The sequence below is a fragment of the Chaetodon auriga genome, chromosome 18, assembly GCF_051107435.1.
Source record: "Chaetodon auriga isolate fChaAug3 chromosome 18, fChaAug3.hap1, whole genome shotgun sequence".
Classification (NCBI taxonomy): Eukaryota; Metazoa; Chordata; class Actinopteri; order Chaetodontiformes; family Chaetodontidae; genus Chaetodon; species Chaetodon auriga.
Window position 1 is genome coordinate 7,051,094 of NC_135091.1, and position 14,940 is coordinate 7,066,033.

Genomic DNA, 14,940 nt, shown 5'->3' on the forward strand with positions numbered 1-14,940 from the left:
GTAATTGGTCAATACAGACATGCATCTTCTTTGATGCAGGGGGTGGGTTCCTCTGCAGCACCGCCTCTGTGTGCTGCTGGGATCCACTTGAACAGGAGTGTGCGTGCGTGCGTGCGTGCGTGTGGGAGTGTGTGTGTTATTTACATTGTGGTGTCGGGGTGGCTGCTCACACGTGCCGCTGCCTGTCGTCTTTGTCCTGCTCCTCAGCTTCCCCGGCTGCCATGGGCACAGCCTGCAGGGAGAGGAGCTGACTGTCGCCTTTGCCATCTCCTAACATTGCATCCCTTGCAGCAGCATCTCCAGTCAGTGCATCGCGGGAGGAGTCTTTCAGCCTATTTTGCGCGCCTTCCGAGGCACAATGACCGGATTCCCGTAGGCGATACCCGGCGACGTCTGCCCACCTGGAAGACGCTGGGATGATGGGTCTTTTACGCGGTTCCATCTGGGCTCCGGCCGGACGGGTTTATCATGGATGATGATGAGGGGCTCTCGGTGGCTTTATGTTTCACTCTGATTTGGTAAACCCCCATCCCATCAGGAGATCCATGCCCCGGTTTTTACACCGTTGTCATCATGTCCCCAGCATCGGCTGCAACGGCCAGTGAAAGCAGCGCCACCACCGTCCCCGAAGAGGAGTCGGAGAGCCCCAGAGAGGAGGTGAGGACACATTGTCTGATTTTCTTACCCAAATGCATATGAGGGCAGATTCCGCCTTTAATTAGTGTGACATATTTCATTAATCTCCCTGTGCAGTCCCTGTAATCTCACTATAATAATCAGATTTTGGAGATTAGGGTTTAACTGGGGCCTGTTGGCGGAAGCTTGAGATTTAAAGTGGACAATTGTTTTCTAACGTGCAGCAATACATGCACCCGTGCGTCCAAGCGCGCGCCCGAGAGTGTGAACGTGCGCGGCTGTACTCCTGTTTGTCTCCCCTCCTGACAAGTGGTTTTCAAGATGAGGTTCGGGGACCTCCTGTGGGTCCTGGAAAGTGTCCTCGGGAAAATGAAACCAAATTCACTGTTAGAGAGGTGAAATGCTCACAGAACAAAGCAAAAGTCCTCACCGAAGCAGAATCCATGAGGGTTTGTTGCTTTAAAGACAGAGACAGTGAGTTAAACTGTCTGCCAGGACAGACATGAAATGCTTTAACAGCATCTCCAGATCTGGCACCACTAATACATGGTAAAAAAAAAAAAATGCCCCTGCGTGGGGAAACAGGGATTCAATTCAAATGTTGCACGTTTTTATCAGTACCACTTTCCCCTCTTCCCTTCTGTCACTGTGCTCACTTCCCCTACAAACACACATGTTGGACAAGTTACATATCCATTACACAAGAGGGATTTTATATAACCTAGCTGGTCTTATTATGTCAAGAGAAAGTGTCCATGAGTGTGAGAGGCACTTCGTTAAAGGCACCATGGTGCAGTCTGGAGGGCTCTGAGGAAACATTTCATAACAGGGTGTTTAATGGATTTTATCCTACCTGTAGATACAACACATTTTTCCACCCCAAGGCTCAGTGGTTATAGAAATAAATCCAAATAAAAACAATAAAGAAAAAAAAATCATATAATGAAAAGTGTTTTTAGTCAAAGCCACAATCAATTTATGAAAGTCTATGGACACATAGGTAACCCACAAAGGTAAAATTGGGATAGAAAGATGCAGGATGATGAACTGAATACACCAAAATATCTGAGAATGCTGTTTCCTATTCAGTATATGTTTCATTTTACATTTTGTAGCCTGAATACAGGTCATTCGTGTGCTTGTGTGTGACAGTACCCACAATTGCAACCATAACAGAGCCTCCAGCCGACTGAACCTTGGAGGCTTTTTACACCAAAATCGTGTAAAATAAAAATCTGTATTAGCACACTTTAGAAGCAGCTTTTAAATCCAGCAGAACACGCTGTCACAAAACATGTTTTGGACCCACGTGCCCAATTTCCTGAGCAACTTCTTGAATATTTTACATGTAATTTCGTCTGCTTCATCAAATCCATGTTGGAAATCAAAACCGCTGGTGGTTTTTCCTCTCTCATTGTGTCCCTGTGTGACAAATATGTGAGATATCTCCCTCCGTGTGCTTTCTAAGAGGTCATTCTTGCTGTTGAACCAGGCCAGGGGAATTCATTTGTCTAATGTATCAAAAATGTCAACACCACTGTGTTCATGTGGTGAGTCACTTCCTTCCTTTTCTGCTGTCCATATGTGTCATGAACAGCTCTGTTATCGCCTCTCCCAGGGAGTTTTTAATTGAAGTGTCATTTGTTTGTGGTCAAATCCTTCTGAATCAAACACAGGTACAGTTTGTTTTCCAGAAAAATGCGCACTCGTCTGCAGAGTCATGTTTCCTTCTACGTGACTGTTCACCATTATCGCTGCTGCTTAAATAGAAACTGTAAAGTGTAACATGAGCCGCAAAGTATGTCATGTTGTATTGATTATAGATGTCGAGCGTGTGCCGGATGCTACAGTGAGTAAATGCTCCTTCTGCAGTAGGTTCATCTCAATGGGGGATTTTAATCCCTTTGACCCCACGGGGTGTAAGCTCGGGTTGGTAAGGGGCTTGGGGACCACGTGACCGAGGTGAGGGAGATAATTATGGAGAAAGAACATTTATTATTTACGCTCATCTGTCACTCAAAGAGCACAGAGCTGACATATTGAATTCAATACATCGATGCAGTGATGCTGGTTGTTTGGCTGTTGTGGTCACTCGTATGCAGGGGCAGACCTATGTAAGAGATGCAGAGGATAATCTTTGTTTTTCAGCTAAATCAGCGCTGCTGCCGTTCAACCTTAAGTGTTTTATGCCTATACACTGCAGACTCTGCCCTGGTGCATTGTCTGCTATGCTAATTTTTTGAATGAATTTTATTATAATTCATCCGTCCTGGGGCTTTTGAATCGCAGCCAGGTTTGTGTGGCAGCACTCCCAAAAGGCGTGACTAGCTCTTGATGCAGGCGCTGGGGGTTGCTGTTCCCTGCGGTGGTAAAGGATGGCACCAGCTCAATGCTGCCAGAGTCAAACAACTGCTTTTTTTCTGCCTGGCTTCACATTAAATGTGGAATCTATACCCCTGTTCTGTTTTTGTTTTCCACTCCTTTTCTGTTCTCAAATATCATCTTCACATGAACACATGCACCAAGGTGTATACCTGACTTTGTACTTTTGCATAAATCAGACATTTTTATTGAATTTCATTTGATGAGTGGGTGAGTCTTTTGATTATAACAAGTGCTGACCAAGATATGAGAAATTGGCTCACAGCTCATGCATAAACTATGCAAAAGCACTTACAACGCAGAATATTTCCTTAAATAATTTATATGCATGAGCCGCTACTTTTGAACTGTTTCTAATTTTATACCTAAGGCATATTTAGGTCATACTTATACTCATAAATTAAGTTACAATTTTATACTGAAGTGGGTAATTAGAGGTAATACAACCCTTTATGTTCCTAATTGTTTTTTTGTTGCTAAATTTTTATTATTTTCAATTACTATGTTGAATAAAAACACATTGACACTATTGTTCTGTTAATTTATTGGTGTTTTCTCACATTCTTTGTAGCAGCGGCCCCAGAAACAGTCTCTGACTAAATCCTTGTGTCAAGAAACCCACTGGAAATGCCTGCTGCTGTCCCTGCTGATGTACAGCTGCGTCGGGGTGATGGCCTGGTGCCAAGTGACCAAAGTCACACGCCTCTCCTTCGACAGCGCTTATAAGGGAAAGTCTATGATGTACCATGACAGTCCCTGCTCCAATGGCTACATATACATCCCTCTGGCCTTCCTGGTCATGCTCTACGTGGTCTACCTGGTGGAGTGTTGGCACTGCTACACCAGGAACGAGCTGCAGTACAAGGTGGATGTGGACAGCGTGGCGGAGCGCATCCAGCGAATGCAGCAGGCTACGCCTTGCATCTGGTGGAAGGCCATTAGCTACCATTATGTCAGGAGGACGCGACAGGTGACGCGGTACCGTAACGGAGATGCCTACACCACCACGCAGGTCTACCACGAGCGAGTCAACACCCACGTGGCTGAGGCAGAGTTTGACTACGGAAACTGTGGGGTTAAGGACATCTCGAAGCACCTGCTGGGCCTGGAGGACTTTGCCATCACCAGGCTGAGGTTCACTAAGTGCTTTAGCTTTGCCAATGTGGAGTCAGAGAACACCTACCTGACCCAGCGGGCCAGGTTCTTCACAGAGAATGAGGGCCTGGATGACTACATGGAGGCCCGTGAGGGGATGCACCTGAAGAATGTAGACTTTAAGGAGTATATGATTGCCTTTTCTGACCCTGATCACCTTCCTTGGTACGCATCCAACTCCACTTTCTGGGCGGCTGCTGCTTTCACCCTCTCCTGGCCTCTGCGTGTGCTGACAGAGTACCGCACTGCTTGTGTACACTACCATGTAGAGAAGCTGTTTGGCTTTGACTATGTGCCAGTAACGCCATCTGAGGAGCGGCCGTACTGCAGGCACATCCCACGAGTCAACACAATCGACAGCACGGAGCTGGAGTGGCACATCCGCTCCAACCAGCAGCTGGTGCCCAGCTACTCAGAGGCTGTTCTCATGGACCTGGCCCAGCTCTCAGGGAGCTGTAACAGCTACTCCATATGTGGAGGCTACGGTAGCTACAGGCAGAACTGTGAGCGCTGTCACCGTGCCATCAGCAGCTCCTCCATCTTCTCTCGCAGCGCCCTCAGCATCTGCAACACGGGGAGTCCCCGCATCCCCTTCAGCGCCAGCCGCTTCTCGCTGGGCCGGCTGTACGGCTCCAGGCGGAGCTGCCTGTGGAGGAGCAGCGGGAGCCTGAATGAGCAGTCCTGCCCCACTGAGAGCACGCGCTGTCTGTCAGGCCAGCAGACCAGTGAGGAGAACCCTCCAGCCTACCAGGACGCTCTGTACTTCCCAGTGCTCATTGTGCATCGTAACGAAGGCTGCCTCAACCACGACCACCGCTCTCTGCACAGAAACGGCTCCTGTGTGGAGACTTCTCTATGACCCACAGCTGCCAGACTTATCTGAGCAAGGAATATAATGAGGAGGAACAGAGAGAGAAACCTCTTTACACCAGGGTTGGGCTAACATTGACTTCTCCCTTTTACAACAGATGTAACTCAACCACCTACAATTGACCGCAAACAAGGATTTGTTCCAGTTTCTGAAGATACTGCAGCCTCAAACAAAGAGGAAACAAAGTATACCTGGAACATCCTTACAGTACAGTCAGTAAGTCAGGGAAAAAAACAGACTTGATGCCATTGATGAGACTGTTGTTTAAAAGACGAAACCACTTCAAAGGACTTGTGTGTAGGATTTAGTGGCATCTAGTGATGAGGTTGCAGGTTGCAACCAACTGAATACCCCTTGTTTCACCCTCCCCTTCCAAGTGGGTAGAGAATCTACGGTGGCCGTGAAAAACGTGAAAGGTGCTCTGTAGAGCCAGTGTTTGGTTTGTCTGCTTTGGGCTACCGTAGAAACATGCCGATGCAACATGGCAGACTCTATGGAAGAGGACCCGCTCCCTCTGTAGATATAAAGAGCCCATCCTAAGGTAACAGAAACACAACAATTCTTATTTTCAGATTTTACACTAATGAAAACATACTTATGAATATGATGTTCGATTTCTACCATATTCTGCCAGTAGAACCCCCTAAATCTTACCCACTGGCCCTTGAAAGGACCAAACTGCCAGTGTCACATACTGTCCTGCAGCGTCCATAAGGACAAGAGTCAAATAACCAAGAATACCGAGAGGAGTCATGTCCTACTGTAAATGCCATATTTATAGATCTTAGTCACAGACAATTTAAACATGAGTAACACTTTCCCGTATTTGATGCCCAATATAGATTTGACTCAGCCATAGCCTCAGAAATTGCCAAAAAAGAAAAAATGAAAGGAAAACTGATGGAAGCCTGACTGAGAAATGAAGAAACGATACGCTCACTCACTCATCATGTGAGTCATGTGAATCGTGAAGGAAAATGCACAGATATCAGCCTCCTGGTCAAAGCATAACTAGCAAGACTAAGTAGTTTTGCTGAAATAAAATAAACATCTTATGGCTCTTATAAAGTTATCTTTGACCCAAATCTAAAAGCTTAACATCTGCATGTGAAACTTTCTGCTACTGGGCGATGTCAGTGCTCATGGAAATCCATTTAAACAGGAAAACATTCCCACTGTATAAAAATAGATGTCTGATGCAGATGCTGATATATCAAGTTAGTTAAAAAAAAACGCTTGGGTGCAATGACATTATACTTCCTGGCTTGCTAAATATGGCAACACAGTCGATGAATAATTTAGCACAGGTGGGCTAAAGGACACAAGAGCTTCAAACTGAGTCAACAAAGCTTCTTCAAGCGGTTTCTTAATTACATTCAACTGTACACTTTGTATAATGGCCAACTATGTACTAATAAACCTGGCCATTAATATTCGAAGATCAGTGTCAGTTCAGCTACTTTAAAACCGCAAAGATCCACCTAATTTCTTATTTGGCAATATTTAGTATTCAGCCTACCTCTTTATTTAAGTGCCTAGCGATAAACTGTTAGTGATGAACATAAGCTATTATAACTGAAGGCTCAACCCATTAAAACAAGTCAAATTTACACTCACAGTAGGACACGCTATACAGAACAATGCACTGGAGAAACCCGACCTTATTGTTTAAAATACACAAGGTTTTAAGAATGAGGCCCTAAATGTTTTTGAGATGATTTTCCTCGTAATATAGCACAGCTCTGTGCAGCCGACTGCTGCTGCTGCTGCTGCTGCTGCTGCTGATGCGTATCAGAGAGACAGCCAGAGAGCTGGCCATCAAAGACGCTGGAAATAGGCAGAGGCCTGGATTCTCTCCTGATAGTGTCAGATTTAATAATATGACAGGATTACTTTAAAGAACTAAAAAAGAAAATACTTCCCCTCAAATGAGTGCTCGCAGTGTCTTAGTCACGGTGAATTTTATGTTACAGACGAGCCATGCACAAGAATACATGTTTAATGGAGGCAGTGATGAAAATCAGGCACGCCAGAGAAAAAACGAGCTTCCAAAAAGTAACAGATTAGCTCATGTTAAGTGTAAAATCCCACAGCACAACTCATCACTCAAAGTGTTCGTCATTTCTTTGCGAATGGTTTTAATCTTAAGGGATTAAAATAAGCACAGATCTCCTTCAAGACGACAGTTATTTCTGTACCAAACGTCTCCTGAGCCCTGCAGTGAAAGACACACCGACATGGATCATTTTCCACCATTACGACCATTAAAACCATTAAAATGTCTAACAGCAAATACCAGAATCCTGCCTCTGGTCAGACGTTTTGCTTTACTTCCTGTCTTCACATCACATTAACGAGCCTGTACTGTAAATTGTGACCAATTAGCCATACTCATTACATTCCATGTGGTGGAGTTGCAGATTATCTTTATAGCAATACTAGAGAATACTCTGAAAATAGTCAAAGTGGGTAAGGCATGATAAAAACACAGACTCTACCCGACCTCACACTTCATTCAACTAAGAAGAGTTTGGAGAGGAAACACCGTTTGAAACTCTTTTCAACAGGCCATCTATGCAAGGCCCGAGATCTCAGGACAGTATTCAGGGCAAAGTTTCTGCTTTGCAACGACATCCAAAAACCTGCTTATCCCTCCTTTCTCTAACCTTTAGGTTTAGGAGGCAGTTATGCAGACGTTCTGTTTTGCTTTTCAAAGGCTTCAGCAGGGATCAGCCGTGTAATAACTGGATCGTCCGTGAATGAGGGGTTTGCAAAGAGCGGAACCAAACTGAAATGTTCCCCTTCCAGAAAACAAAGGGAAAGGTACAGATAGATATATGTTCCTCTGCAGAATTTTGATTGCACCAGCTATTCAGATTTCCATTTCTTTCGTCTTGGTAGCCAATAGCTAGTTTCAAACCAGTGATGACTAAATGGGGTTGCACTGTTAGACCTTAAGAAATGTCTTAAAGACCTTTGTAATGTGTCAAGTGGTTTATGTCAGTAGCATAACTTCCAAATGTTCCAGTTTTAGGAGGCCGAGCACAGTTTTAAACTGAATTGCTTGTACTTGTAGGTATGTTGGTTCAGTTAGTTACATCTGGTTAGTTAAAGTATTTAAATATATAATACAATTAATCTCTTCTTATGAGTTTGATAGGGGCAACCCTCTTTAATTTAGCGATGTGTAAATCTACAGATGGCCAAGTTTGAACTTATGAACAGCTAGGGAAAGCCACTCCAGGTCCTGGTCTTCATGACACACCTCTACTGAGTAAATGTTTATACGTAGATATTTTGGGAAATACACTTATTCACCTTTTTTTCTCTGCTGTCTGTACAGTAGGTTAAATATGAGACTACTACCAGCAGCCAGTTCGTTTAGCTTAGCACAAAGACTGGAAACAAAATCCAACTATCAGCACCTCTAAGCTACTTGACAAATTTCATTTTGTTTGTTTATTCTGTTCAAAAATGGAAGCATAAAAACAAGAAGTTGTGATTTTACAGGTGTATGTGCTGGAATAGAACATTAGCTTGTAGCTTCCAGACTGAGCTCAGCTAAGCTAGCAGGTTGCTACCCTTATATTTACTGGATAGATATGCACATAGTTTTGATCTTCTCATCTAACTTTCAGCGAGGAGACAAATAAGCATATTTCCTAAAATGTCAAACTATCCCTTTAAAAGTTCATTGGTGGCGTTTGAAGCAACCTTTCTGAGCAACATGAACAGCATTTTCTTTTTCCAAGTAGCAGGAAACCAGATGAGATGCAGGAACTGAAATTCATTCATTAATTCAGTTATTTTTCATTCTGTGTCATGAAGGGCTGGATCATATCCCAGCATGCACTGGTGCAAATGCAGGGAATCATGTACTGTCCATGTACTGTAGGACAAAGTGTACAGAAGCCACAAGGAAGAGCATGCAAATAGCACATGGGATAAAATGTGCTACACTATCTAGTGCATAATCTTGGATTTTAGTCACTGTTTTACACTGAAGTCATCACATGATCTCCTTCATCATTAGCCAACGAGCCTCTCAGATGGCCTCACTGTGATATCCATACATACTCGTGTCTAAGATTAGAAAAACGTGTTTACCTGTGCAATGTTTACGAAACAGCAGTGACAAAAATCGCCATTTGGGGGTCTGATAAATCTTCCTGGAAGGTTCATAACTAGACATTTTTCCTCCATGGATGACTGTTAGCATAAAGGCTTTTGTCATGCAAAGCACTGAACCCTTTATCATGTGTATTAAAGGTGGGATGAGTCATTCTGGAGAAAGACTTGATATTCGCTAAATATGATCACTGTTCCAGCCAATCAGCAACAGGCGGCGTTCGAGCTCCTGCACAAGAAAGGGACAGTACATCGGGCACGCTGACATGTAATGGCACTGTGAAGAGGCAGAGATGGCTCAGCCCACCTTTAAGTAGATGAGTTGTTATGATATGTACTCGTTCACTCAAAAATGCTCTGGGGTTCGTCTTTTTATATTTAAATAATCTTGTGCGTTTTCAAGACTGTAGGGCAGAGAGGATTTGTACTGTAAATAAAGTAGAGATGAGAGGTTAGATGTGGATCTTTGTGCTTAGCTGAATGTGTAAATGAGGTAGAGGTAAATGAAGCAGGGACATTTCTGATGTGCAGGTGTGAGTTTGTGATGCCACAAACGGTTTATACAATCCTTCGTGAAAGTTTTCAGGTAAAGCAGCCAACAGCATCTTTGTGCTGCTTTTTATTTAACATTTGAATGATTTTTGTTTGTTTGTTTGTTTCCCTTTAAACCTATTTTTACATTTTTTTTAAATCACACTTGATGCACCTTTATTTAACTCAAAACGTCAGGATGATTTGACTGATTTAGGATCAGGTGTACACACACACGTAAACACAAACACTTCTTTTTAAGGAAACTCGCTGAGTGATTATTGATAGTGATTACTGATCTAAAGAAAATCAGTATTCTGTCATATGTAAATTGCTTTATGTACTCGTCCACCATCAACTTACAGAATAGCTTTGCCTCTTTTTATATGATTCTAGAAAACAACTAGTGATTTTGCAACATTAAAGACTTAAAAAAACATTAATTACACTTAAGATGTTTTGTTGCTGCCAAGCAAAGATGTTACTACTATACTATTAGCCAGTAGATATAGGTAAAAAAAACAACAACACAAGTCTGTATGTACTCCAACACCACAACGTTGCCTTGATGTTACATAAGGACTGAAAACCAAATCTGTGTATCAAAATGGAAAAAGACTCCTCAATAAACTGAAATGTTCACCGAAATATGCGTCAACAATTACTTTCTGCCAATTGTTGAAACGTCTGCTATGCTTTGTGTGTTGTAACTGGACATAGGATCTGTTTTTTTTTTTTTATTCTAGCTTTTGCACATGTTGTTTTGTTTAAAGCTGTGCTTGTGGTAAGGGCTTACTAAACTAAAAATGTCCAGAACAGCAAGAGGAAACATTATTTTGCCAGTTTTGACATTTGAAATGTCCACCATCGAATATGAAGATGGACACAAAAACGTGAAGCTGACAAATGGTAAGTATCATAAGCAGGATGTTTGCTCTTATGGCGAAGGTCTATTTTGTGTTTCTTGTGCGTTCAGAACTGGCATATAGTGGGTTCAGGAGTCAAAGACTAATCGAGATGGGTATGTGTTAAAAAAGGAGGTGTTGAGATCTACTTGGTTTTACTCTCTTCATCGCGTCTCCTTTGCTCCAGACTCTGATTGGTCCAAACCACCTGGTTAACGAAGGTAACGGTCTGCTCATCGACCTCCGTCAGACGGATATCGCATTCTGTTAGGCTGGTGTTGTGAGCCATCGCCTCCTCCAGAGCTTTACCTCCATCCTGCACACACACACACACACACACACACACGCACAGGTAAGGAGAGAGAACACACGAACACATCTGGCACTAATGCACGTCCGTGCTGAGCTCGCTGCTCTGATGCTGTTCTGAAAAGGTCTGAGGAAGAAACCTTGAAAAATCCCCCCTCGGCATCTCTGGCTGTCTGAAACACTGTAGCCCACACTTTGTGAACTGCTTATGGTGAGTGTCATTTCATCGTTATGTCTGAAACAGCCATTTCTATTTTTGTGACGAGCCGACGAAGGTCACAGATACAGTATTGATGGAACTGCGCGTTGCATTTCTGCTATGTGGGTGATTTTTGATCCTCCGCAGTGTATTCCACTCACAGATGTACTGCGCAGTGAAACCTTGAAGAGGAGAGAGCATGAGATGGGGAAAAATCTGATCCACCTCTCATGGGAAAACAACAATTACTTAGCTTTCCATTATTGCATGTTTTCCACGTGTCCATGAATAATTGAAAAACCTTGTACTTGAAAGCTATTCTGTGTCTACACTGGCACCAGCGTGCTGTAAGGGTGAAGGAAATCCAGTGTTTCCTAAAGTCCGTTCCCCTGATGACATTTTATACAAATAACTAATCAGCATTCTTATGGTAAAAACAAAAACTCAAAGGATAATTTACAGTGTTTTTGTTCATTGTTTTCCTTTGTTCTCTTGATCTTTCTTTATCCATGCTGTATCTTGACTACTGGGTGTAGGACTATTTTTACTATCAAGTAATCTGTTTTCTTCATTAATCGTTTGGTCCATTAAATGTCAGAAAGCTGTGAAAAATGCCTGTAATATTTTCCTAGAGTCAAAGTTGACATATTTGAATAGCTTATTTTGTCTGATCAACAGTATAAGACCCCCAAAATCTGAAGTTTACATCCTGATTTCAAAAAAGTTAGGACACTCTGGAGAACATCAGTAAAGACAAAATGCGATAATTTGCAAAAACACCATGTAGTAATATCCTTTATCCAATCATGTGTTCACAAAGCGGTGAACCACTCTTCATCTTTGCTTGTGAATGACTGAGTCTTTAAACCCAAGTGCAGCTGAGGTTAAAGAAAATACATATTTGACAATAAAATCTGGGTCAAATTGAGTTTGACAAACTAAGTCTGCAACTTCCTTAAATCACCTGGGGGGGGGGGGTTGTTTTGTCTTTTTTGGCAATGCTGATCTAAGAACAGTCATTTACTCACCACGCCCAGTTTGTTGCAGGAGAGATTGACGCTCTTCAGGGTGTTATTGTGAAATAGCACTTTAGCCAGTGCAACAGCAGTAGGCCTCGTCACCTCATTGCCTCCCAGGTGCAGGTGACGTAGGATGTGGTTGCTCAGCAGGGCCTTGCCAATAGCCTCGCCCCCCTCATCTCGCAAACGGTTGAGACGCAGGTTGAGTGACAAAAGGGTGGAATTCTTGGACAAGGCATGAGCTAAAGCTTTGGCTCCCGGGCCTCTAATGTCGTTGTCACACAGGTTCAGGTTCTCCAGTTTACTATTGGTGAGCAGTTTTCCGATGGCTCTGGCTCCTTTGTCTCCGATTAGGTTGTGAGAAAAGTCGAGCTCCCTCAGGGACGGGTGGTGCAAAAGGTATTTCACGAGCACCCGGCACTTTTTGTCCTCAATGTGGCTTTCATGGAGCCTTAGAAGCTGTAGAAAGAGTGTATTAGGAAGATTAGCAAGATTATATGGTGTGTAGCACAAAAATATAAATAGGAGTACAGCTAAGATGTCATAGGACATAGAACTTGAAAATAACTGATCTTTTTCGTTGTTTTTTTTTTTTTTAACAACAACTTGCCACACGTATAAATGCTATTTATATGCAAGCAATACAGAACAGTGGGGGACAATGCTTTATAGAATATAATGATTTTTCTGTTTCATATATTGGAAATGAAATATCTTTGGGTTCAGGTCTGTTGGTAATAAACAGAATTGTCATCTGGGAGTTTATGGTGGGCCTTTTTCTCTATTTTCTGATATATTACAGACAATTCACCGAAACAATAATGAACAGATGGATCAATCATAAATTGCAGCACTTATGTCAACTCAACAAAAAAAGTTCTCCTATCATGCACAGAAACCAGATATATGCCATGTCCTCATGCAGTGATAAATTAATGTGACAAACATGTTGTGTCAAATAGTGACTTATTTAGGTTGCAGCCAGAGGCTCTGCTGTCTTTTCTTTGATGTAAATAGAGCATGAATTTAATGCTTGGGCAGTGCCAACAACAATTTTCCCATTTCATGACATTGGGGACGGCAAAATGTCTGTAAATGATGCTTTACAACTGCCAAGAAAGTCAGAAGTGCTGAATGACAACAAACAAACATGCTCCAGACAATCAGAGCCAGCATGCCATAAAACCACTGCGGAGGGATCGACATTCACCTTCAAAGTCTTGCAGGACTTCAGGGCCTTGGCGAGGGACTCACAGTCCCTGTCAGTCATCTCAAACATCTTCCATTCAAAGTTCATACCACACTGTTTGACCCTGTACACCAAATGGAGCTCCTCCAGGTTTTTCAGCTTGTTGAGCAGGATGTTAAAGTCAAAGTGGTCCATAGACGGTCCGTCATAGTCAGTGTCACTTGCCAACTCGTAGCCATACTCCACTTCCTCCTTCTGGGGCTCCTTGATAGGCGGCAGGAGTTGGGAGATGTCCAGTCTTTTGACATAGTTCTTACAAAGTGGTACCATCTCTAGAATTGTCTTTGGATCCGTCACATCTGGGATAAAAAGCTCAATCATGTTCTCCATGTGCCTCTCAAAGAACATTCGTTTCCAGCTGTGGCCGTAGTGAGAGACGTCACAAACGTCCCACCGCTGCTCGCAGCACCGCTTCCAATAGACGCCATCGCCGATCAGGTTGGCTGTCACGTGCAGGTTCAGGGAAGTGGACAATCTCTCCTGCACAAAGTCTTTCTGGAGATCAGTCAGGTCTTCAAATATGGGCTTTTCTGTAACAGGTTTACATTTTACATGAAGTTTTTACATAATAAGTGGAAGGGTGAATAATAATGGTATTGCAAACAACAGCATACCCTCAAAGTTTCTCATGATGCTCTGCAGACATAGGTTTGATAAACAGGGCACTATAGCCAGGGACCAGTTTGGATCTTCAGCAATGATCCTCCTCGTCATGCCCTTAGCTGGACTGAGGTTGGCTCCTGTGGGACAGGGGGACGTGGGCATTGTGGCAGGGTTTTTGTTTCCTCTGCTTAAAAAGAAGAAACATTAGCGTGAAAATGCACATTAAAGGTTTCACATTCTTATTCATTTTCAGGTGTGTTTAAGTGATAATAGCTTGTTTAATGACATTTAACGTCTAAATTAACTGTGACTGATATGTAATTATCTATGAGCATTAGCTAACATCAGCACGCTGCCATACGCGTTCTGCGGCTAACGTTAGCCAAAAGTGTCTCAAACTAACTTAGCGAGGTTACCTGCAAACTCACGTTAGCTTAAATGCTACTACCTTAAAACTACGACTAATTAATGAACCCGTGACAAAACGTCTTTAGAGCGGTAAACCGACAGACATTTAATATTTACTTAACATCGTTTATTCACATACACACAATCAACGGTCAAACGTTAGCATGTACCTGCAGTGCGCTGGTCTGGGCTTCATCCGTGTCCTTGGTAACGGCACGCTCTTTGTTTACGTTTGCCCCGGAATTTTGAGCACTCTGCCCTGAACATTACCTGAGAGAAAGAGCGGCGTACTTTAAGCATACACATGCTGCGTCTAGCTAACGCCTCTAGATTTAGTGTCTGCCATTGTATTTAGAAGACAGAAGATAACTGAACTTTTGAAAAATTCTGCGTAAAAAATGTGAATTTCTTTCTTTGCCAGCGTTTTTGTATATTGCACTGTCGTAAAAGCGGAATTTCCGGCGTACTGAAATGCAACATATGTTTTCCTCGAAATATGGAGTTCTGCAAGTCCAAAGTGCAGCAGAGATTAGATTAATTGATTG

General features: G+C 42.9%; 2 protein-coding genes across 2 annotated transcripts; one reads left to right on the forward strand and one right to left on the reverse strand.

Annotated features, from left to right (window-relative positions):
- Nucleotides 1-70: 70 nt before the first annotated feature.
- On the forward strand, nucleotides 71-10,348 carry tmem151ba (transmembrane protein 151Ba). The gene is made up of 2 exons (XM_076756143.1): nucleotides 71-657; nucleotides 3,590-10,348. The coding sequence occupies exons 1-2, from the start codon at nucleotides 574-576 to the stop codon at nucleotides 5,030-5,032; spliced, it is 1,527 nt and encodes a 508-aa protein (XP_076612258.1). The 5' UTR covers nucleotides 71-573; the 3' UTR covers nucleotides 5,033-10,348.
- Nucleotides 10,349-10,445: 97 nt separating this feature from the next.
- On the reverse strand, nucleotides 10,446-14,711 carry drc5 (dynein regulatory complex subunit 5). The gene is made up of 5 exons (XM_076756144.1): nucleotides 14,566-14,711; nucleotides 13,999-14,171; nucleotides 13,346-13,914; nucleotides 12,145-12,594; nucleotides 10,446-10,924 (listed from the first exon to the last, which is right to left on the reverse strand). The coding sequence occupies exons 1-5, from the start codon at nucleotides 14,589-14,591 to the stop codon at nucleotides 10,754-10,756; spliced, it is 1,389 nt and encodes a 462-aa protein (XP_076612259.1). The 5' UTR covers nucleotides 14,592-14,711; the 3' UTR covers nucleotides 10,446-10,753.
- Nucleotides 14,712-14,940: the final 229 nt, after the last annotated feature.